General features: G+C 43.5%; 1 protein-coding gene across 4 annotated transcripts in view; it reads left to right on the top strand.

The window, feature by feature from the left end:
• Nucleotides 1-22,328, top strand: part of OGFOD1 (2-oxoglutarate and iron dependent oxygenase domain containing 1) — a 205,061-nt gene extending 182,733 nt beyond the window's left edge. For all 4 annotated transcript variants that reach the window (XM_029608711.1, XM_029608708.1, XM_029608712.1 and 1 more), the window contains 3 exons: nt 349-477; nt 9,029-9,087; nt 21,741-22,328. In XM_029608711.1, the coding sequence (XP_029464571.1) occupies nt 349-477; nt 9,029-9,087; nt 21,741-21,902 (350 nt within the window). In that variant the 3' untranslated portion in view covers nt 21,903-22,328. The remainder of the gene's footprint in view (nt 1-348; nt 478-9,028; nt 9,088-21,740) is intronic.
• The last annotated feature ends 3,108 nt before the right edge of the window (nt 22,329-25,436 follow it).

Here is a 25,436-nt window from a genome sequence, read left to right on the forward strand (position 1 = left end):
AGGTCACAAGAGAAAGTGACTTGCCGAAGGCACTCACACAGAGTCAGTGATAGCAGGAAGCCTTGAACATGTCTCAGGCCTTCAGCCTCCATATTTAATGATCTAATGACAAGGCCACATCTTGTCCCAGTTTGTTCAGTGGTGCAGACATGATGACTTTAGCCAGCACTTTCCTACATTGTGATGTACTGGATCATTTGAAGAAAAGATTTCATACTTGTCGTTTCTTTTCTTTTCTTACTGTATACTAAGCTAATTTTGAATTAATTGTTTCAGTTGAAGTTCCCAACTCGCTTCCTGTGCTGTTTCACAGTAGCAGTTTGACAGTGGCTGTTTTTTCTTCCACAGAACCAAGTGGTCCTGTCTGTAATGGTGAACTGAGACACTGGGGACATGGTCATTACACCTTAATGCATGACACTGATGCAGATCATTCTGAGTTCGCCCTTGACCTGCTACTCTTCTGTGGGTGTCAAGGTAGGCTAACCGCGAAGTGGAAGATAAGAACTGGGAGAGAAGTCTATGGAAGGGAGAGATAAATACATACTTTTCCATTCATGTTTTCTTTCATTTTACTGTTTGGCATACAGAGAGTTTTTAATTTGACATGTTTCTGAATAGTCTGAATGGGCCTTATGGAATGGTAGAATATACATAGTTTTGATCGTCTAATGCAGGGATATGCAAACAGGAGGGCATGAACAAGTCTCCAGAGGGGTGCCGGTGCTGTAGGCAGTCATTAAAAAAGAAAATTACTCTGAGAAAGAGAGAGCTGCTCCAAAGGGAGGCACTGCCAGAGCATGACAGTTTCCTTTTAGTGGAAGGAAACAGAGAGGGTAGGGTGGGGTGTGGAGAGCAGGAGTTGGAAATGATTCCAGTTCTTGTCCAACATACTATGGAGAAACCTTTGGGACTGTGCAACTGTCAGGCAGCTCCAGTGGTTGCCATCAGCCTCAGAACAGGGTGATGGCCTTAAGGTGGAATGAAATCCTAGAGTGCCCCGACTGAGACTTCATGCTGAGAGAGAGGCAAATGTGAGGGGATCAGTGCTACAATTGGGGTAGAAGCTAGAGGTAGGAGGTGGGATGGAGAAAAATTAAGCCTTAAACTGGCTGTGTCTGGTGGCTGCCCTGATCTCAGCTTAACAGGACAGCTCTGTCTTATTAGAGACTTCATACTGAGAGTCTGAGGGGATCAATGTTATGGTGAGGAAGGGGACCAAAGTGTCTGAGAGGCAGGAGGTGGAGAAGAGGAAAACTTAGGCATACCTGCATACAAGGTCATGTTTGTTATAGCCTGAATATGATGTGTGTGTGTGTGTGTGTGTGTGACTCTAACTGGTTGTGGGATGTCTTTGTGGATGGATAATGGTATATTTGTCTCTCTCTGAATCTAGGGGTGGTGTGTGTCTGTATATGGATGTGGTGTTTCTGTCTCTCTGCCTCTGGGTGTGGGGTGTCTGTGTGTGTCTGCATCTGTCTCTTCTATCTGGGTGTGGTATTTCAATTGTATCTGTTTGACTTTATCTCAGTGTGCCTAGTATGTCTGTGCCTGTCTGAGTGTGGTATGTCTTTGTGTCTCTGACTGTAGCGTATGCCTGTCTAGATATGGCGTGGTGTCTGTCTATCTCTGTGTCTGTTTTTATGTATTGGTTTACTCCTTTCATCAGCTTGAAGAGAATCCGAATGGCTTTTGATCTGCTGACTGGTAGTGTGATTGTCTGCTACTTGGCAAACAATTCAACAGTTGATTGGTTGGTAAGAGATTTCAACACCAGGCCAGGAAACTACGCTACCCTTTGACACACACACATATATACAGATATACTGTATGTATGATGTAACTCAACTTATGGAAATGACCCAACCAATTACATGGATGGAAAGGAGGGGCCACAGCTCAAAAGGTTTGCTCACTCCTAGTCTGATGAATGCTTCTGATTCATGTCATTAGTAATACCACAGTGCATAATTTAACACCATAAGAAAATATAATACAAATCAATAAATACAAATACTGTAGATTACATGATCAATAAAACCCAATATGACAATGTTTCAGCAAATAAGCGTGCATCAGTGGTAACTAGCTTGTCCACTTCATTCATATGTGAGATGTGAACAAAGAGGGAATATTGGCAAAAAAGCGCATATAGACAATAGAAATAATGATAGTAATGAAAACAATCATAACAGTAAGGCATCTTGCAGGAAAAAAATGAGAAATTATATGATGAGGAATAATGCATAACATACCTATTGAATGGAGTCAGTGAATTGAAGAAAACTTTAACATAAGTGGTTATACCCAAGTTAAACCTATAGTCCCTATAGAACAAGAATAAATGAAACAGTAATCATATTAAACAAACCAAATGAATAAAACCAAACTTGCTAAAAGGCGATATTAGAAAAAAAAAGTAAAATAAATATATATATATGTGTATGTGTAAGAAACATATAGATGAAAAATGAATATGAATAAGAAAACAAAATAAACTATAAAAAAAACAAGTAAAAAAATATAAATAAAATAGCATTGAATACATATGTATATGTATTTATGAATATATATGATAAAAATATATTAATCATTACTGCAAACCTTCAAATTTAATGTTAATAGTTAAAATATTTTTTATTTTTTTTTATTTTAAAATATTTCTAACTCGCACTCTTTTGTTACTTGAGGTGGCTTACATAGCTAAAAATATTCATATTTAAAAAACAATGGGGCGGATTTTAAGAGCCCTGCTCGCCTAAATCCGCCCAAATCCGGGCGGATTTAGGCGAGCAGGGCCCTGCGCGCCGGTGAGCCTATTTTACATAGGCCTCCCGGCGCGCGCAGAGCCCCGGGACTCGCGTAAGTCCCGGGGTTTTCGGAGGGGGGCGTGTCGGGGGCGGGACCGAGCGCAGCGGCGTTTTCGGGGCGTGTCGGGAGCGTTCCGGGGGCGGGCTCGGGGGCGTGGCTACAACCCGGGGCGGTCCGGGGGCATGGCCGCATCCCGGCACGCTAGCGGCCCACTGACGTGCGGGGATTTACTTCTCCCTCCGGGAGGCATAAATTCCCCGACAAAGGTAAGTGAGGGGTTTAAACAGGGCCGGGCGGGTGGGTTAGGTAGGGGAAGGGAGGGGAAGGTGAGGGGAGGGCAAAGGAAAGTTCCCTTCGAGGCCGCTCCGATTTCGGAGTGGCCTCGGAGGGAACGGAGGTAGGCTGCGTGGCTCGGCGCGCGCCGGCTATACGGAATCGATAGCCTTGCGTGCGCCGATCCCAGATTTTAGCGGATACGCGCGTATCTACTAAAATCCAGCGTACTTTTGTTTGCGCCTGGAGCGCCAACAAAAGTACGCCTATTCGCGGTATTTGAAAATGTACCCCAATGTAAATAGTCATATTAAGGAACAATATATAAATAGGGCCTGATGGAGAAGGGAGTAGAAGTCTAACTGGTCAGATTGTGTGCCTTAGTAAACAAGATTTTTAGGGCCTTTTTAAATGCTTTTTTTGCATGAAATATCACAGAGGGTGTCTGGGATGGAGTTCCACAGAAATGGATCTGCCACAGAGAAAGTTTTTTGAGTAACTTTGAGCCTGGCAATTTTGACAACTGGGACTTCCAGGAGGTTTTTTTTGTTGAGGATCTCTATTACCTGGCAGGCTTGTAGAAGCAGTGGGCAACATTTAACCAATTACACGAATCTTTCTGAATTAAGTTGTGAATGATGGTTAAGATTTTATACTGCATTCTGTATGGAATAGGTAACCAGTGAATAGCAGTAATGTACCAATCAGAATTCTGGAAGCGGCGTTCTGGATCATTTGCGGTGAGTGTAAGTTTGTTGCTGGAAGTCCAAGGTAAAGTGAATTACAATAGTCTAGCTGATTTAAGGTTAGGGATTGAAGTTCTAAACAAAACTCCTGTTGTTCAAGAAGAAGTTTAAACTTTTTTAATAAGTGCAATTTATAAAAGGAGGAGGAAACTACTTTTGAGATTGTGTTGATGCATTGAGAGATTAGAGTCAAGCAAGACTTCGAGATTTCTTGCTGTGATTGTAATTGGAATGGAAATGCCTTGAAAGACTATGGATGCTGGAGTATTGGTAGAGGGGGATTTCATTCCAGACATTAGCAAAATTTTGGTTTTATTAATATTAAGCTTGAGGTGATTGTGTGTAAGCAAACGATTAACTGAATTTATTTATTTATTTATTTATTTAACACTTTTCTATACCGACCTTCATGAAAAAATTTCATATCAGATCGGTTTACACGTAACAAAGGGTATAACTTAAACAAGAACAATTCACTAGAAGCGGAAGTTACATATAACAAGGGTAGTTAACTTGGAGGCTAGGCTAGTCAGAGGTATAGGACAGTGTAACTGAAGAGAACTAGAAAAGGCAATGAAACAAAAGAAACGGCGGCTTAATTATAATGTCTAAACATAGCGGGGCGTTAGCCGGTAAAGCAGAGTCCTGTCCGGTTCACAATTAATGGCTTAGAAAGTTAGGGGAAGGCCTGGAGGAAGAGCCAGGTCTTAAGTTTTTTGCGGAAAGTTCGAAGGCAAGGTTCTAGTCTGAGGTCAGTGGGCATATTGTTCCAGATAGTTGGACCTGCCGTAGAGAATGCTCGTTCTTTGGTGTATGATAATCGCGTGGCTTTTTTATGCATAGTGAAACGAAACCGATAGTATCTGTCCAGTTGGTACTATGAGGAATGAAAAATTGTATATCATCTGCATAGAGTTTTATAATTTACCCCCAGACATGCTACAATTTGCAGAGTAGAATCATGTATTTATTAAGGAGAACTGATGAAAGAGCATACTCCTCTGGCTCACCATATGAGATTTTTGCCCATTCAGAATTATTGGAAACAATCCTGATTTGTTGACTTCGTTCTGATAGGAAGAGAACAATTGTAATACTATATCTTGTATGCCTGTTGAATTAAGTGAAGATAACAGAATTGTCTCATCCAAGGTTTCGAATGCTGCCGATACATCAAGCAATTCCATAATATGATAGATACTAAAAAAAAAGGTGTTGGAATTAAAAATGTGAAATATAAAAATTGAATATAAAAAGTATGAACCAAATGATAGTAAAAAGATTTTTTTAATTAAATATTATCTACATAATTGGTATTGCTAAATGGCAATAGTAAATAGTAGAGAAATATATTCAATATCTACCAACACCAAAGTGGCCACAATTGCTGTCTTATGATGTTGGCATCAGAAAAATGAGCACCTTCCCTCTTATAAAGGTGACTTTTAAAAGACCGGTGTGCTGGTAGTGATATGTGCATTCCTACCTAGAAGCCAGCCCCCGTTGATGTGCCTTTCCTGAAAGCAGTCATGAATTCCTGACTGTGAGAAGTTGTAGGCATTGTGCCTGGACCCCAGAAACCTGGACATGATGTCCAGAACTATGCCCTTGGCATCTCAGACCAGTTATAAATTGAGGGAGTGGTACCCTTGTGGTTGCAATAGGTGGCCTTGTCTGCCCTTGGTACCCTATAGGGACATGAGTGCAATCGATAGCTCCCAAGAAATAGGGAAGCATGCTTTTTGATAGAAATCTATTATAACTTGTTGTTGATGTCTGAGGGAAGGAAATATAATATAGTGTTTTCCTGAGCAAGGCAGCCAGGACCTATAAAAATGGAGGTGCCAGACTGGCTGATTTCAGCTATGATCCCCTAGGTGTGTTTGGAAGGTGCCAGGGGTAAAAAATGCCGGGGCAGTAGTGACCTTGATGTGTACTGGCAAGGCATGGTCCCTGTGGGTGGTAGATTGAAGGTCCCGCTCTTAACTACTAGTATAGGTACAGTATGGTTTCTTGTCAGACCTGAACCTGTGTATGACTTGCTCCTCAGACAGATTCATAAACTGTGTTCTAGTCCTGTAGACTCTTTGTATGGAGTACCTCCTCCTCCGCTCTTTCTCACTCCTCGTCCTTAGACCTGCATACCCATAGGGCCATTAGAGCCATCTTGAAAAGTGATTCTCAACCACTAACTCACACCCGCAATATGTTTCAGTAACTTACACTCCCACCCCCTTTATAGCCTTTTATACCCCTGTGTTCCCCAATCTGTTCCTCTAAGCCAGTATGTCCCAGTTGGCAAAGAATATGGCCCTGTCTGTCCCAGGTTCACTCACTACAATCCTCCCGTAAGACTCAGTCTATCCCTGTTCCCCTCCTGAATGACCCAGAGTTTCAGTGTTCCCTAGTAGGTCCCACTCTATCCCTGATATATGCTCTCCCACCCCCTGGCCTGTTCCTGTCTCCACTCAGCCAGAGAGGCCAGGCCAGCAAACACTAAGTTGCAATTCAAAATGCAAGCTAACAAGAATATGAATAAATGAGCTGTAGCAAATGTATGCGCAGATTTTGCGTTTATGTGCGAGCATGTGTTGCTTTTAAAATAGGTCGTTACATGTGTATACATAATCATGCTAATACACCTCATTTTTACACATGTACTGCTGTTGACACGCATAGATACACATGTAAGTGTCTCCTTTTTAAAATATGGATTGCTCGCCCTCGAGCCACATATCCGTGTTTTTACATGAGCAATTCTTTAACCTAGTGGTGCACTAAACACATCCAAAGTTTGTACCTAATGTAGTTTCAGACTTCCACTTTAATAAGTCATGTGTTGTACCAAAATTGTTCCAAATTCCACATTCCAGCAAAGGTAAGCAAGCTGTTTATGTTTTGGATTGCAAGCGAGTCATCTTCTAGCTGGAGTGGACTTAAGACATTAGAAAGTCCACCCAGCATTTTGTTTCTTTTTGCTTGGCTAATCCAAAGGAACACTGTTTCATTGGATAGTGGATTGCATATATTTCACTTAGGCCCAAGCAGCTTTGTCCTTAGAAGAGCATGACAAGGCTCATAATGTCAGAGTGGTGTCTGTGAAAGTCAACCTGTATTTAAGAGATATACAAGGCACCAGTATGGAGTTCATTCCACACATTCACATTTCATTATGGTTTAAATGACGACACCCGATGCACTAGCAGGCTTGGGTAGTCAGTTCTTCAGGGTCTTTTGGGTTAAAGACCAGCTGGAGGCTCATAAGGCCCATTTTTATCATTTTGGGTTGTTTTAATTTTTTTTCTTTAAAGTCATTTGGAAGCCACTAAAATTAGTGCTTGACCAGTTGGCAGGTGGTGATTTTTTTTTTTTATTGCTAACAGCCCTTAACTAGGAGATCCCACATGTGACTGTTAAATTGCTTGCCTTCAAAGAAAGCAAAGTTGCTTTCCTGCATTATGTGTTCTATGAAGACAGCAGCTCACCAGTCACACAACCCTCCTTTAATGTGGACAAGTGCAAGATGTTGCATATAGGGAAAAATAATCCTTGCTGCAGTTATACGATGTTAGGTTCCATACTAGGAACTACCACCCAGGAAAAAGATCTAGGCATCATAGTGGATAATACTTTAAAATCATCGGCTCAGTGTGCTGCGGCAGTCAAAAAAGCAAACAGAATGTTAGGAATTATTAGGAAGGGAATGGTTAACAAAACAGAAAATGTCATAATGCCTCTATATCGCTTCATGGTGAGACTGCACCTTGAATACTGTGTATAATTCTGCTCTCCACATCTCAAAAAAGATATAGTTGCAATGGAGAAGGTACAGAGACGTGTGACCAAAAATGATAAAGGGGATGGAACAGTTCCCCTATGAGGAAAGGCTGAAGAGGTTAGGGCTGTTCAGCTTGGAGAAGAGATGGCTGAGGGGGGATATGATAGAGGTCTTTAACATCATGAGAGGTCTTGAACGGGTAGATGTGAATCGGTGGTTTACACTTTCGGATAATAGAAGGACCAGGGAGCACTCCATGAAGTTAGCAAATAGCATATTTAAGAATAATTGGAGAAAATTCTTTTTCACTCAACGCACAATTAAATTCTGGAATTTGTTGCCAGAGGATGTGGTTAGTGCAGTTAGTGTAGCTGGGTTTAAAAAAGGTTTGGATAAGTTCTTGGAGGAGAAGTCCATTAACTGCTATTAATCAAATTGACTTAGGGTATGGCCTCTGCTATTCTGGCATCAGTAGCATGGGATCTTCTTGGTGTTTGGGTACTTGCCAGGTTCTTGTGGCTTGGTTTGGCCTCTGTTGGAAACAGGTTGCTGGGCTTGATGGGACCCTTGGTCTGACCCTGCATGGCAATTTCTTATGTTCCTCCCCTCTGGAGTTGAACTCATTAGTTATAGAACTGGGGGCATACTACATACTCACGGGTGTGTGGGAGCTAGTGCACATCTTAATAAAGCTTTAGGATTTACCTAGAAAGCTCTGAAAATTGTGTTGCAGTCAGCGCCATTGAGTTGATGTTGCCCACATGTGTGACTGGGAAATTAATTTCTTCAGAAAACACCTATTACAAGTAAGTAGCTTCACTTTCTTTTTAGAGTCCTGCCTTTAGTAATATAATATATAGCAAGCCACTCTGGTCACTTTAATAAATCTCTTTAAAGTCTTTGGATCCATAGTGCTACCTCTTATCCCATTTTCTCCAAGCATGGAAAAGGTTTTACTTCAAGTCCCATTGCAGATTAAGTTCTTGAAAGCTGGAACAATGCATTTCAGTTACAGATTTTTTAGTTTTATTTCCAACAGCATAATAAATATCAGGCAGAACTGGGTATGTAACACTATATACCCCAAGGTTTCAGGAGGTAATAGGAAAAACCTTTACAAGGGTAAATGTGTGTTTACCCCCTTTAAAATTATGGTTTGATTATTGCCCCACCATTTTTTTTTTTAGTGAGAGTAAAAGTGTGTATGCTTCCATGCAGGTTGAAAGTACCTGGGTCCAGAAGTACCCGGTTATGTGCACTGACTAAATTTCTGCAGCGATTCTCCCTTTGAAAACTTGCTAGCATGTGGGATTTCAACATTTCTCTCCCCTTGTATGTATATATATATATATATATCAATATATCAATAAGTATATGTAATAGTGTACAGTAACATATTTCTCTGACTTCTGTTTGTTAGACTGGGAAGCAGAATATGGAGGATTTACCTCCTATATCGCAAAGGAGGAAGATGAAGAGGTAAGGAGATGACGTGTGTGGCTTTCCATCAGGGACACTTAACAGAAAATTAATTAGTGCTGCTGTTTGCCACACTCATTCAATGCTGAGTAACAAGCTACCACTGTTAAGATCTGTTGCTGAAGTGTGTTGGGTTTTTTTTTTGGCCAGGCAGTTTCCTCCTGCTCTTTTGGGCTTCCAGCTCAAACACTGCCTCTTTTGGGCTATGGCGCCATGAGTCTTCATTCACGCATACCCTTGGATTTCCCCCACTATTGTATAGGCCCCTCCAACTCACTTAGCCCAATCATCGCAGCCATAGTCCTTAGCTGGGGTCATGCTCCAAGGCTGCTCTTGAAACATCCAGCCACTAGGTGTCATTATTGTGTGATGACTGCACTTTATCTGCACAAGGGGCTGAGAACGTTGCCTCTGCAGCATTCCCCACTCTGTCCAGCTTGTGGAACAGAAAGCCTGACGTGAGAATCAAACCCAAGCCCTCCACATAGCAATGCATTGCACTGGAAATATCTGTTTTACAATAGCCTTTATTCTGGAGGTAGTACTGCTTTTAATGGTATCATAGGCATAAGATTCCTGGAGCAACATCAGAAGTCCAGACTGAACTGTCACAGTATCAGTGGGATAAATTACAAGCACCTTTATAAAGCAAAATGCATAAAAGGTTGGATTGACTCTTAAACAGATGCTGTTTCCAAAATCATAACTTGTTTATGGTAAATAATTACATGCAAGGCCACTTGTTTCCTTCGGCACCTCAGGAACGGATTTTTTGGCAGAGTTTAGAAAATTCTGCTGCATATTTGTATGTGATGATACAGTAATATGTACAAAAAGTCAATTTTATTGAACTTCCTAATTTTAAAGATCTCAAAAAAATTATGCTGATGAAAACCCCTTTGATCAACTTGACTTTTGTGAGCTCAAATAACTTACTGGAAAGGTTGCATTTTTGGTGGATGTCCCTTCAGCCTGTAGAGTCGGTAAACTCCAGGCCCTAGTGATTTATTGATCTTAAACTGTATTTTATTGTGATGCTCTGCACTCATCCCATATTCTTGCCTAGGGTGATATCCAAATTCATCCTTAGTCAATCATCCATCCTACAGTTTTCCCTAGGCCACATGCTTATAAGGGTGAGCCTGTGCTATACCAATTGGATTGCAAAAAACCTATCACCTTCTAGCTAGAACAGACAACGCTCCATAGAAAGTTAGTCAGCTTTTTGTTTGTTTTGATCTCAACAGCCTGGGTCTTCCATTTTCCATTGTTATACCTGATATTTCTGTGCACTTGCACTTGATAGGCCTGATCTTAGAGGGGCACATCAAGAGCCATGCTTTTAGGGCTGTGGCGACATTGGTAGTCACTGTGAGGTCCACTTCTGCTGAAGAGATTTGAAAACTGGGCCATGGAGTTTAATCCATACATTTATTTATTTATTTATTTTGAATTTTTATATACCGATATTCCTATAAAGAATATAGATCACACCGGTTTACAATGGAACAGAACTTTCGCTGAGAGGCGATACATTAAACAATGAACTTAGCAATTGGAACATTCAGAAAAAACATTCAGAAAAACATTTGGAAACAGGGAACCATGACAAACCATAACAAACCGAGAACAAAAACAAAAAATAAAATAAAATTGTGGATAAATAATATAAAGTAATAAATAAATAAATAAAATAAAATAAATAAAATACTTTATTTAAAACTAGGATGGATCCTCGAGGGACTATGAAAAGATAGTTCAGTAAGTCCAATAACTGTTAGCATAAGTCTTGGAGTCATGTTCTAGGACCTGCATCAAAGAGAACTTGGGTTTCAGGGAAAGTTTGATTGAACAGCCAAGTTTTTAAGTCTTTCTTGAAGGTTAGGAGACAATGTTCTTGACGGAGGTCAGGAGGGAGAGTGTTCCAAAGAGTCGGCCCAGATGTAGATAACGCTCTTTTGCTTAGAGAAGATTTAGTAGGGGGGGCATGCAGAGAGCCTTTGTAAGCTCTTCTGATTGGTCTTTCAGAGGTATGAGCCCGGAATTGATGGCTCAGTTTGAGAGGGGCGATGTTATGAATGTCTTTATGTATCATCATGAGTACTTTGAACGAAATCCTGGCTTTGATTGGTAACCAGTGCAGAGACTACATTCACCAGACACTATGTTTCTCAGAGAACAAGCAGGATGGCAGTCCTCACTCATGGGTGACATCATCCAGTAGAGCCGGCGTGGAAAACATGTCAAAGTTTCTAGACCTTTGACTGAGCCTCACTGAGCATGCCCTCGACATGCATTATGCCTTGCATCCACACTGTGGAGCTGGGTGGTCACTTCAGCAAGGTTTGGCTTTTTTTTTTTTTTTTTTGCAGTTTCCAGTTATCTTCTTTCTTCTACATTTTCTGGGTCCCGCAGTATTCCTAGGTAAGTTTTTTTGAGTATATATTTGTTTCCTTTCACAGTCTGTTCCATGCTAGGTTGTGGTGCCATCAGTGCCCGCTGGCCATTGGCTATATGCCACCATCAAGTTTGATTTTGCGTGCCTTTTATTTCATAATGCTGTGTCATCCAGATTCCAGCAGTGCCCTCTATTCAAGAGAACTGTGTCTATCATGGATCCCCTTGATAGATGTATCCTCTGCTTGGGGGCATCACATGATGTCCAGGGTTGCTGCAAGTGCACAGAAATTATCCCTAAAGGAAGCCAGTCAAACTTGGATTTGATGGAACATCTGTTGGGCACCGGAAGACAGCTCTATAGGTATCGACATCAAAGAACTGCAGACCTGCAGCTATGGAAATGGAGTCATTGGCATTGGGGAGGCCATCAGTTCCCTCGTTGTCTATGGCCAGCAGGGACTCCAGAGACAGGCTATCACTCATCTCCTCTTGTTGGAAGAAGGCCTCAGGTTTGTCCTCTTTGTCCAATGCACTGAAGAAGACCCATGCCAACCATTGAGGGAAACCGAAAAGGCATCAACATCAGACCCTTCGATGCACGGTGTTGAGTTCAGGGATGTCCAATGCTTGCCAAGAATTCCCCAAAGCAACCCCATAGTGAGGAGAGCTCATTCTCTAATACTCCCAGGGGTTTTCTGTGGTCTCCACCAATCCTCTTCTCCATTCTGAAGAGGACGTGGTCACCACTCCTGCCCTCCCATTGATGTTGGTATCTTCAGTCTCTGAAGAGGAATTGAGAGACATATGCAGCTAGCTGTGGAAAGGGCACTACAGACCTTAGGTGTTGTGGCATCAACAGAATCAAGTAAAGTACCATCTGCTCTTGCACCACTGCTCAATTCCCTCCATACCCTCATCAACGCTTTACCAACACTGGCATTGGTGACTGTGCCCTTTGCCTCGCAAAGGCTTGGAAGGGCATCAGATGCAGCAATGTCTGACCCAGTGTTAATCCCAGTCTCCTCAGGAGAGGAAGCCCCCTGAGGGAACAGGGGTCCTCAGGGTCCAAGCCCCACTGGCCATTGACCCACTGGCTGGGGATAAAGTGCCCTATCACTCACAGTGGGTAGGCAGCCTCGTACTCCTGGGGGTACTAGGATTCAGATGATGGAGCACTGGTGGGTCTCCTCTCTGAATGCTGGCCTCCACAGGCAGAAGGAAGACCCTGTCTGAGAACCTCTCCTTTGCAGGGTTTGGTGGCTGATGGTGGAAGCCAGCCTCTTTAGGTTGCAGATGGAGGAAGACTCCAAACACAACATGCTGGATATTCTCCAGAGTATGGAGCCTCCTAAGGAGATCATGGCAGCCCCAGCACATGAGATTATTCAAGAGTTTCTGTTAAAGATATGGGAGAATCCCCTCTTAGTGGTTTCTGTAAACAAGAAGACAGATGTTTATCTCATTCAAAGATTTACAGATTTGACAAGCACCAGCAACCACACCAGTCTGTGGTGATCAAATCCACTTTCAAGAAAGCCAAGCGCTCTAGTATCCACTCCTTAGTGCCCCCTGGAAAGGATCCTTGAGCCATGGATACTCTTAGCAGGAAAGTTTTTTTCATGGTGTCATGCTTATTGCCCACATAGCGACCTACCAGCTCTTCATGAACAAGTATATACGGGACATTCTGAAGCAGGTGCAAGAGGTAGCCGAACAGCTTCCTTAGAAGCAGCAAGACTCACTCCAGTTGCTGGCAACCAAGGGTCTGGAATGTGGAAAACATGATGGTCCGGTTGACCTACAATGTTTGAGGTGGCATCGAGAGTCTCTGCCTTTGGATAGGGGTGTGTAGATTCGCCTGGCTACATACCTCTGATCTCTGTCCAGAGGTACAGGAATGACTCACTGATGGACTGTGCACTGGAGAGAATCTCTTTGGAGACCATGTTAAGGACTGTGTGTCACTCCAGCAGCTCTCCATTCCTTCTTTGGACCCCTCTCCTCTTTTGGAAGGTATGCGAGATCAGGCCAGTGTAAGCACTTCTTCCACCCGAGGAGGCACTATTCTGCGCCCCGTCAGTCCCACACTCAGTAGGCCCCTCGCAACTGTCCCAGATAACAGAGGGCACCTAAGCCCCAGACAGCATCCCAGCCAAAACCCAGAATGATGTTTTGAGAGCACAGCCAAGATTCCAGTACCTGTGCCAGAGGTCCTTCTGGTCGGGGGCAGGCTGTAGTTTTACTTGAATTGGTGGCCCAGTCTCACCTCAGATGAGTGGATCTTCAGCATTGTCCAGAAAGAGTACAAATTAAACTTATTGGATATCCCACCAAATCGTCCTCCAAGCCTGTCTTGGGGCCACTCCACACAGCTCTCTGAGCTCTCCTCCTTATTAATACCCAGAGTGGTTGAACCAGTTCTGCCAGGGCAGAGAGGGTGGGGATTGTCCTCCAAGTACTTCCTAATTCTAAAGAAAATAAGGGGACTCTGTCCCATCCTAAACCTAAGGACCTTGAACAAGTTCATCAAAAGAGAAAAGTTCAAGATGATTTCCCTGGGCATCATGATCCCTTTTCTGCAAAAAACAGACTGGCTGTGCTCTCTCAATCTAAAGGGCACTACAGTCGCATCGAGATACTTTCTATAGGCAAGGAATATCTTAGATTTGTTGTGGGAAGCCACTTTCTGCTATTTGGGCTCATGTACCACCCCCCCCCCCCCCCCGGCGTGTCTTCAGAAAATGTAGTCATGGTGGCAGCGAACCTATGCAGGTAGGGGGTGCATGTGTTTCACTGTCTGGGTGGTCAAGAACACATCTCAGGCAGGAGCCGAGGAGTATATGCGCATGACCATCTGGGTGTTGGAGTTACTAGGGTATGTCATCAACTACCCCAAGTATCACTCAGCTCGTCATCTCATTTGAAGTTTATTGGAGTCTGCTAGACATAACTCAGTCCAAGACCTTCCTCCTGATGGCCACAGCGAAGGAAGGCAAAGAGAGTCAGCAGACATTAGTTTGGCACATGTTGAAGTTGTTGGGCCACATGGACACAACCGTTCATGCTACTCCCATGGCAATTCAGTACATGAGAAGACCCCAATGGACCTTGAGATCATAGTGACTACAGCCCACTCAGGACCTTTGGGACTGCATCCTGGTCACTCTGCCACTCAGGACACTCTATCATGGTGGCCGGAAAATTCCAGTCTGGTTTGGAATTTTCCCTTCCAAATTCCTTCAGTTCAAATCGTCCTGATCATGAATGCATCCAGTCTGGGTTGGGGGGAGTCATGTAGATGGGCTTTACATCGAGGACTATTGGTCCACCCGGGAATGTCAGTATCAGATAAACTTCCTGGAGTGCTGAGTGATTTGGTACACGCTATGTGCTTTCAGAGAGTTGCTGTCCAACAAAGTTGTCTAGTCAAGTGAAGATGTATTACATCAACAAGCAGGGAGGTATGGGCTCATACCTCTTATGTCTCAAGGCAGTCCAGTTGTGGACTTGGGCCATCTCTTGGGGGAAGGTGTTCAGGGCCAACTATCTGTCTGGGGTAGAGAATGGGTTGGCGGACAGATTGAGTCTGTCCTTGAGACCCCATGCGTGGTCCCTAGACCAAGCAGTAGAGAATCGGATCTCCCGCCTCTGGGCCATTCTGGAGATGGATCTGTTCATGGCTCCTTGGAACAGAAGGTCCCTTCTTCTGCTACACACACAGGGCACACAGCAAGCTAGCCTTAGTTGCTTTCAGCCTTCACTGGGGCCAGGAACGTTTGTATGGGTATCCTCCAGGTCCACTGGTAGCAAAAACTGTGTTGAAACTCAGGGAGGACAGGGGAACCATGATCCTTATATGTTCTATTGGCAGAGACAGATCTGGTTTCCACTCCTACGTGAGATGTCCATTCAGGAGCCGATCAGACTGGGAGTTTTCCCAGATTACATCACTCAGATTCAGTACAGTTTGCGCCATCTCAACCTCCAGTCCCTCTCGCTCACCACTTTGATGTTGAGAGGCTGATTCTGCAACCCCTTGACCTTTCAAAGGATACATCTTGGGTTCTCTTGGCTTCCAGAAAGCCTTCCACTAGGAAGTGCTATGGACTGGAGAAGGTTTGCTGTGTGGTGTGAGTATGAGGCCCTAGATCCCTTCTGCTCCACACAAAAACTGGTTTTAAGACCAAACTCAGTTAGGTTTCACCTTAGTGCAGTTAGTACATATCATCACCATGTAGAAAGTAAACCTATCTCTGGCTGGTATGCTTCATTTGAAGCCTCCCAGCAGACCTCCTCCTATGTCTTGGGACTTCAGAGTGGATGTGGCCCAGCTAATTAAAGCTCCTTTTGAACCACTGCACTCCTGTGATCTGAAGTATCTGACCTGGAAGATCATATTTTTGGTGGCGCACACTTCAGCGCACAGGTTCAGTGAGTTTCAGGCCTTAGTGACTTATCCGCCTTACTCAAGTTTTTTTCATGGGCTTGCATATGCACCTAAGTTTCTGCTTAAGCTGGTGTCAGAAGTGCATCTTAACCAGTCAATTGTCCTTCCAATATTTTTCCCCAGATCTTATTCTCACCAAGGTGAACAAGCCCTGCACAGTTTAGACTTAAAGGGAACCTTGGCCTTCAACCTGGACCAGACAGAAGCCCATAGAAAGTCCATTTAGCTTTTTGTTTCTTTTGATCAGAACAAGCTGGGGATCTCCATTGCCAAACAAGACAATCTCCATTGGGCTAGCAGATTTCATCTCCTTCTTTATGCTTGAGCAGGCTTGACTCTGGTGGGCCATGTCAAGGCTTACTCGGTCTGGGCCATGGCAGCATCAGTGGCTCACTTGCGATCAGTCACCATGAAGGAGATCTACAAGGCTACAACGTGGCATTCTTTCCACTCATTCATATTGCACTACTGGCATAGGGATAGTTCATATGACAGCACGTACAGCCAGTCTGTCCTCTGGAACTTGTTTGAAGTAGAAAGCCCAACTCTGTTCCTGTTTAGGGTCGTTGTTTTTGTTCCAGGCTGACCCCTATTTAGGGTATACTGTAGCTAAATTATTAGACTGAAGGGACCCTGCCTGGATACATGGTATTGTTATCATTTTGAGGTGTTGAAGTAGATTCTTGGGTACTGCGGTGATGGCCACTCCCTTGGGGAGGAGCCCCGTGAGGAACCACAGTACTAGGCTAGACGCTATACACGCAGTCAAGCTATATAATAAATACAGAGAATTTGTATTTATTATATAGCTTGATGGTACTGCCCGGGGTGGACAGCAGTGAAGGTAACCCAGTAGAAGTAGTCCAGGGGTCCTCTGCAGAGGAGACCAGTCTCACACTTGAGTAGATGAAAGGCAGCGCAGGGTAGCAGAGGCAGAACCCGGATGTAGACTCCAAGTGCTGAAGCTGAACTTGAGACAGACAGAGAGTTAGTACTCATTGAGTAGTTAGCTGTATTGATGAAGATCCTGGCAGGCAGAAGCAGCTCAGGTGCAGGCACCAGAGTAGGCCCTCGAGGAGCGAGTACCCGGTTTCCCAGATAGGTACCTGGAAGAGAGAAGAAGGGCCCCCGAGGAGCGGGTACCCAGGTTAGAGTTGAATTACCCCGAAGGGTAGAGAGAGAGCTTCCAGCGGCTGCTGGGAAGCAGCAGAGCAGCTTAGACCAGAGCAGTTCCAATCCAATCTTTGCTAACTCAGTTTGTTAGCAAACGAAGGGCAGGCTAAATACCAGGATGTGCTGACATCACTCGGAGGGGACGCCCCCGAGGTTCCCGTCATGACGATAAAAAGTGGGTGGCCCACACCGTCGCCGTTGTTGATCCGGGGACGCCAGGGAAAGCGGCATGAAGACGTGGTGGCAGCCAACCTCCCAAGGCTTGAGGAGAGAGAAGGAAGAAAGGTGAGGCACAAAGGTCGAAGCCGTCTGAGACAGACGGACGCAACAGGTATAATGCATGCCATGGGCATGCTCAGTGAGGCTTAATCAAAGTTCTAGAAACTTTGATATAAGTTTTCCTTGCTGGGCTCCACGGGATGTTTCCGGGCAAAAGTCCGGAAACATCCGGCATTAAGGCGAGAAATAGCGAGAGACGTTACAGGGGTGGGGCTCACCTATGGTGACAAAGGGAGGTGATAGGCCGAGCTGGATGGAAGGCAGAGACTTCTCGTTCCTCGGTCTCTGCCTCCAGGCGCTGATTGGCTGAGGCGGCGAGTTTCAGAGGCAGTGTCAGTTGGAGTAGGAGGGGCTTGGAGAAGGCCTGAGGTTCGCGTGGCTCAGGGAGCTGAGGGACCAAACGAGGCAGAGCAACAGCCGTGCGGACCCGGCGAGGAGGACGAGACGGGGGCCGAGGTTCGGCGGAGAGCTGTGCTATGTTCAAAACACCTTCCAGAGCGGTTTCCTGTCCATCCTGTATAGCATCGGCAGCAGATCGCTGCAGATCTGGGACAAGGAGCTGAGAGGCTGGGGAGCGTCATTGAATTCTCCGTGATGTGTGGGACAAGGAGTTGAGAGGCTGGGGAGAGTCATTGAATTCTCCGTGATGTGTGGGACAAGGAGGAGGGGGGAGAGTGCCATTGAGTTCTCTGTATGAGGGACAAGGAGCTGAGAGGCTGGCCCGGGTCACTGAATTCTCCGTATGTGGGACAAGGAGCTGAGAGGCTGGCCAAGGTCACTGAATTCTCCGTATGTGGGACTAATCGGAGAAAATTCTTTTTCACTCCACGCACAATAAAGCTCTGGAATTTGTTGCCAGAGGATGTGGTTAGTGTAGCTGGGTTCAAAAAAGGTTTGGATAAGTTCTTGGAGGAGAAGTCCATTAACGGCTATTAATCAAGTTTACTTAGGGAATAGCCACTGCTATTAATTGCATCAGTAGCATGGAATCTTCTTAGTGTTTGGGTAATTGCCAGGTTCTTGTGGCCTGGTTTGGCCTCTGTTGGAAACAGGATGCTGGGCTTGATGGACCGTTGGTCTGACCCAGCATGGTAATTTCTTATGTTCTTATGATGTCATCCATGTGTGAGGATTGACAACCTGCTATCTTCAGAGATTACCTGTTACAGGTAAGCAACTCTGCTTATCGTACATTCTAACAGGTGCCAATAAAGTTCGGTTACAATTTCATAAATAAAATCATTATTTGAGTATTGTTGGTCAAGTCCAGGTATATTATTGAGTTACTATCTCTTTGAGATATTACTTCTTAAATGTAGGATTGAGTAAATTCATTCTCATCTGCATTACCCTGTACTTTCATTCTCTACCCTCCAGACTCTTTAGTGAAGGCTTTTTTAAAGAGCCATGTTTTTAAATTCTTCTTAAAAGTTTTGAGATTACTCTGTAAACTGAGTTCAGGGGGCATTGTGTTCCATAGTATGGGCCCAGCCAATGATAAAGCCCTTTCTCTCACTTGGGTTAATTTTGCTCACTTTACTGAAGGGATTGTTAGTAGTGCTTTGTTTGCTGAGCGGAGGTTTCTTTGTGGAACGTGTACTCGTAAGGCTGTGTTTAGCCAGTCTGCTTCTTTATCATATATTAGTTTGTGTATGGTACATAAGGCCTTGTATTTATCCTGTATTCGATGGGCAACCAATATAAGTCTGCTAGAGTTTCAGTTATATGGTCCCTCCTCTTTTTTCCCGTCAGTATTCTGGCTGCAGTATTTTGAAGTATCTGGAGTGGTCTTATCGATGTGCTTGGGAGTCCTAGTAAGAGTGCATTGCAGTAGTCAGTGCTGGAAAAGATAAGTGTTTGCAATACTGTTCTGAAGTGGGCGGGTGTGAGTAATGGTTTCAATCTTCTGAGGACCATGAGTTTTGCGTAGCCTTCTCTTACTTTTATAGATAGGTGTTGCTTCAGGTTGATTTCTGGGTCCATTATTACTCCCAGATTCCTTACTTTTTCGGCTAGCTCAATTTTCTGGTTATTTCTTAGGGTTATCGGTGTTTGAATGATTTCAGTATGTTTTCTCTCAAGGTGAAGGAATTCAGTTTTGTCAATGTTGATAACCAGTTCCATTTGGTTTAGTAGTTGTTTAATTATGTCTAAATACATGTTAGCTAGACTTAATGTTTTTTCAATTGTGTCATCTATTGGTAGAATTAATTGAATGTCGTCTGCGTAAATGTAATGTATTATCCCTAGACCTGCCAGCAGATGACATAAGGGTAGCATATATATGTTAAAGAGGGTAGCAGACAGCGCTGAACCCTGAGGTACTCCTATTTCAAGTTTAAATTTTTCTGATAATGTGTTTTTTATCTGGACTTGAAAGAACCTATTGTTTAGGTAGGATCTGAACCAGTTTATTGTTTTGTCACATAATCCAATTTCTTCAAGTCTTTTTAGTAGTATTTTGTGGTTTACTGTATCAAAGGCTGCAGATAAATTGAGCATTATAAGGATGTAATGTTTACTGTTATCAAAACCTCTTAGTATGTTGTCTGTTAGTGAGAGAAGTAATGTCTCAGTGCTGTAGTGTTTTCGGAAGCCGTGTTGTGAAGGGTACAGTATGTTATTATTGTCTAGGTGTTCAGCTACACTTGGTACATTCATAAATTTAAGCAAATAGCAGAAGACAATACAACAAACATGAAAAAGCAAAACAAACCAACCCCCTTGCCTTACCGTATGATATGTTCTGCCAAATTCCTGAGGAAGTTGTAAACCAAAAAGAAAACAGCAAAATAGAGTAGCTGATAGAACACTCAAACAAATATAGGCAAAAGACAGGAGGATGTAACAAATTGTATTAATTAGTCCACTGTATATAGTAGAAGTGGATAAGCGCAGTGTGGCAGTCCATTAGTAATCATTGTCCATGCGCTGCTTAGTCCCCTCACCAATATAAACTCATAGGGCAGATACCCTACCACCCATGAAGCAAACTTGCTTTCCCGAACATACCTTAAAGGGTGGGGAAAAAGAGAAAATAATTTGCTACCCAGATAGTTAAAGCCATATTATGTGTAATTTGGCAAGTTTCTGATCAGTGGTCATCCACCCTCCACATTGTTTTTTTTTTTCACCCCTGTTAATATTGACCCACTGTACTAAAATGAACCACAGAAGATGTCCCCAATTTCCAGGGGTCCCTAATTTGGCAGGTAAGCAGGCTTCAGCTAGCATATCCCCACCTCTCAGGTAAAATGTAACAGTAATAAGGAGCAGGTATCTTCCACCTCCAGGAAAATATATTCAGTTGAATTATTATTTGTCTCTTTCTGCTTCTTGGAAGACCTGTTTATGCTACCTCCATTTCTCCTATCCCACTCCATCCTGCCAAAGGGCCGGAACTGGCTCCTAGCAGACAGGAGCAGTAGCAATACAACCAGCCTCTGCACAGGGCCAGCAAGAAGCTTTGGCCTCTTTCTCCTCCTTGGTGTGTGTGTCTCTCTCTCTTTTTCTGAAAGCACAGCAGCTGCCATGTGAACTGGGAGGAAGGGTTTCTGAGCTACTGGTTCTGGTAAGTGAAATGAACCAGTCAGCTATGGGGAAGCAGCAGGGGGAAGAACTGCTTGCTCCTTTGGCTGTAAGACAGGGAGGTGGGAAGAGGTGAGAGAGCAGTAAGAGGAGGGGGCAGCAAGAAAGATACAGACAAGCAAAGGGGTGGAAGGGAAAGAAATTTGAACAAGGGGGAGTAATGGTAGACGGAGGGGGGGACCCCACTCCAGCCTAAAAATGGCTCTTCTGTCAGTGCTGCCTCACTCTCAATCCACACTGCTGCTCCCTCCCTCCCTCCCTCCCATGGAATGAGACCACAGAGAGAGAAAAGAAAACGCACAGGTAGAGAAAAGTGGAACAGAGGATTAAAAGAAAAGCCAGACATACCAGAGTTTGGAAAACTGTTGAAAGAGAATATTAATGAACTAATCAATATAAGGAATCTTGGGACCCAATTCAAAGCATCCTGGTCTGCATGTATGTTCCATACAGAGAGGATTTCTTTTCTGGGAAAAGCTTAAGTTTTGTTAGGCTGATTTGTTCTTTAATGCTCTCTCTTTCCCTTCTATGCAGGACATATCCTAGAAAAGTAATACTTTTTTGTTAAGAAAACTTATGAAATTTTCTGAGAGCATGAAACATTCTTTAATTTGAAACTTGGTACACTTTTTCAAAGAAGAGACTTCCCCAGATCTCTTATAAACTGCTCATTTACTGTGCTCACTGCTCATATCATGGAAACAAGTGTCTCAGATTTGCCTGCCAAAAATCTGGAAACCTTTCTAACCATGTATTCTTCTTTTAGCTCCTCACCCTGTATCCAGAGAACAACGCCCTGGCACTGATCTACAGAGACAAAGAGACTCTAAAATTTGTAAAATACATTAATCATCGGAGCTTGGATCAAAGAGAAAGCAATTTACGCAGAAATGGATTCTGGGACTTTTCTTTTGTGTATTATGAATGATAGAACGGTGCTAGTCTATGTGGCCTAGGATGTTTTTTTCCTCATCAGGCAGAGTAATTTTTTCTTAGGCATCGCTTTCAGGCCTGCATCTGGCACAGCATATACATTCAGCACTTTTGAAAAAAAACAATTTTGAGAATGAGGCATTGCTTAGCTTTGTTCAGTAATCTGCATTAACTTATTTTGAATTGTTTTAATCTTTTCCTGTCAATTTTTTTTTTTTAGTTTGCTAAACTTTTCTGAAGTTATCTAGCTTTCTGCTGCATTTCATTTCCCTTAGCTTGTTTTTCATTCCTTTATCTTAATTCTTTCTAAACTCAAATTTAGACATGGTGACGAGATGGGGAGTTGGGAGGTAGTAATCATGTGTGGAACAGATGTTAACTGTACTAATTGGCTTTGAGAATAAATTACTTTTTAAATATTGAGGAATTTTTTCTGCAGTGTATAGTAGTTTGAGAGAATGTATTGCTCAATAAGTACTAGCTTATTGCATAGGAATGGATTCTGTATGAATTTTGACAATGGTGAGGGACAGATTTTCCCATTTTCTGCCTTCAAGATTCAGTGTTACAAAAATAAATCTGTTAAGATCATAATGTATAATTCTTAATTTTAAATAGCACTCATTTAGTTCAATCCTTTACAGCTGTTTAGGGAAGTCACTTGCCATTTCTGGCATGGGTATCTCCCCAACATTCTCCTCAGAAAACATTGAAGCAATGACTTCCTTTAGTTTTTCTGCTGTAGCCTTGTCTTTCCTCAGTGCCCTTTAACCCCCTCATCATCTAATGGACATACCAACCAATTACCTAATAGACTTTCTGCTTTGGATGTATTTGAAAAAGTTGTGTTTCAAATTTTTGCCTCTACGACCAATGTTTTGCATCAAACTTGCCAGTGCTTATACTTTTTTCTTTATCCTTTGTGGTTGCTGAGCCACAACTCAAGAATTTTGACTGGATTAAGAGTGGACCTACAATGTATGCCTAGGTATATCAATTCAGAAGGTATAACTCCACTCCCTTCATCCTCTTTCATGAGAAATGAGATTCCTCATTTGTATTCATGACCTTTTCCTGTATAACTGGGAGATTTTAAATTCTTGCTCTGTATGTTTCACTTTGAGCAGGTTTTAAAGTACACGTTTAAAGCATCAATGAACTTGGCAACCTCTAGGGAGGGGGCGGGCAAAATAACAACACATACTTTTGGAAATCCCATGTGTGCATGCTCTTGTTCTCATTTGAATTAAGCATGTCCACAGGAAGACCTCCTTTTAATTCACCTAAGAGTACAAGAAGCATGTACTTTCAGTCACATTTGGGTAGGGCAATTCTCAGTCAAGCCATCTTACCCAACTAAATACCTGCTGTAGAAATTCTTACAAGTCTGAAAGGGTTAACTTCAATAATAAATGCAGAGATGGAATCCCGGCCAGAAAACGTTCAGCAGTGTGTAAACATTGGATAGCACTGAGATGTCTCTGATTATTGTGACATATTCATCTTAGTTCCTTTGAATGTTCTAAGCTCAGGAATGTTTGTTCATCAATGTTCCATAAACATAGTTGCTATTGTTGTGCGTTTACATCACACCATACTTGTGATTTTGTAGCAGATGAATGTATTACTGAGACAGAAGATGGAGTTACTTATCTTGTTTCATGCGAATCTTTGTGAAAGTTAGTAGGTGAACAGGGAATTAGGCTATGTAGTTGCCCTCTTAGCAAAACACACAAGATAGATTTGAACAGGCGCTGTGGGAATAGAGAAAGAAATCCCTGATAGTGAGAAGAGCAGTAAAGAATACTTGTATTACATGGAGCAATTAGCAAGTAAATTATGTCAGTATACTTGTGTCTTATATATGCAAGAATGCTGGAGCTTAGCCCAGCATATAACAAATAAACACATTCTAAACACTGCAGGGTAGCTTGTTTGACTCTGCCCCTTTCTTCCCTCCCTGCTCAGCATATACTTGACCCTTCTCTTTCCCACTCCTTCTTGCTCATCATCCCCCTGACCTCCCTTCCCCAACCAGCAGCCCCCATATCCACTTTCCTTCTTTGCCCTCCCAGCAGCCCTGACTCCCTGTTTCCCCGCATCTTGCTCAGGAAATTTCTGAAACCCTATCTCCTCAGGTCTCCCTGTCTAGTAGCGTTTACACCCTGTGTCCTTCAGCCCTCCATGCCCACTAGCCTGCCCAGAACCCCTCATCCTTCCACATCACCTATGAAACTCCTGGTTTTCTTTCTCTCTAACCCCTCCCTGTCCAGCAGCATCCACATCACCTCTCTTCTGTTCTTCCCTGCCTAGTAGCACCAACATTCTCCCCCATTCTTACCTGCCTTAGCAGCATCCACATTCTCTCCTCCACCCCTACATGTCAAGCAGCACCTACATTTCTGCCGCCTCCTGGTTCCCAGCCAGCAGAAAACCATCCAGTTCCGATTTTCCCTCCTTCCTTATTGGCAGCAGATGAGGGCAAGAAGCATTGGAGAGAGGAGGAGGAGGCAGAAGAAGAAGTGGGCAGTGACTATATGCTTATATGGGACTCACCTCTCTCCCTCATATTCCTGCTCTTTCTATCATTTCTAGGCTTCATGGTGTGAAGAGAACATCAGTAGCATCACTTCTGGGCCTGGAAGGGGATGATAAAGCTGATGTCCCACCAAGCTCAGGGGAGCAGGAGTTGGCAATGTCTCACTCCAAGCTGAGTGAAGAAGGAGGAATAGCCTCCCTTGGGGCCAGGAAGAGAAGGAAGCAAAAGTAGCCTCCTGTTGGGCCCAATAAAGAGAAAATCAGCTGACTCCTGCTCAGGCTTATAAGAGAGCTGTCTCTGCGACGCATCTCCTGGGACCTTGTGACACACCAGTGTCTCCCAACACACCTGTTGAGAACTGCTATCCTAGATCCTGGAAAGTTTTGCTACGGGGCCAATAGTAAGCAGCCAGCAGCCACCCATGGCAATCATTACCCAATTCCACAGGGAGGTTCAACAAACCTTAGAGTTCTTGCTGACAGAAATACCACCTGAGGAAGAGAGAAGATCAAACACTGTGTCCCACAATTTCCAACTGCTGGGCATTCCCACCATAAATGTAAAAAACATACCCCTAGCCCCACGCCCCTTCCAGCATCTATCATCTAGACTGGGATACATCCTGTGTAAGCGGGTTGGGGTGTGGTACCCCCCCATAACATGGCCTTCCACCCAGTCTCTTTATCAAGTTCAAGACTCGTTAAAAAAACAGGCCTTGTTCGATGTTAGGGCCATACAGGCCGATACAAGTCGAGCGCACAGTTTAGACCCCGTTTGGCTGCGCGTTTTTGACACACTATTATTACCCCTTATACTGTAAGGTTTAATAGTGCGTGGAAAACACGCGGCCACCTCCCCCCCCCCCCCCCCCCCGAAACGAATAGCGCTCATCACATGCAAATGCATGCTGATGAGCCTATTAGTTAGTCACCCGCAATACAGAAAGTAAAATGTGCAACCAAGCTACACATTTTACTCTCAGAAATTAAC

Source organism: Rhinatrema bivittatum, chromosome 7, assembly GCF_901001135.1.
Source record: "Rhinatrema bivittatum chromosome 7, aRhiBiv1.1, whole genome shotgun sequence".
Classification (NCBI taxonomy): Eukaryota; Metazoa; Chordata; class Amphibia; order Gymnophiona; family Rhinatrematidae; genus Rhinatrema; species Rhinatrema bivittatum.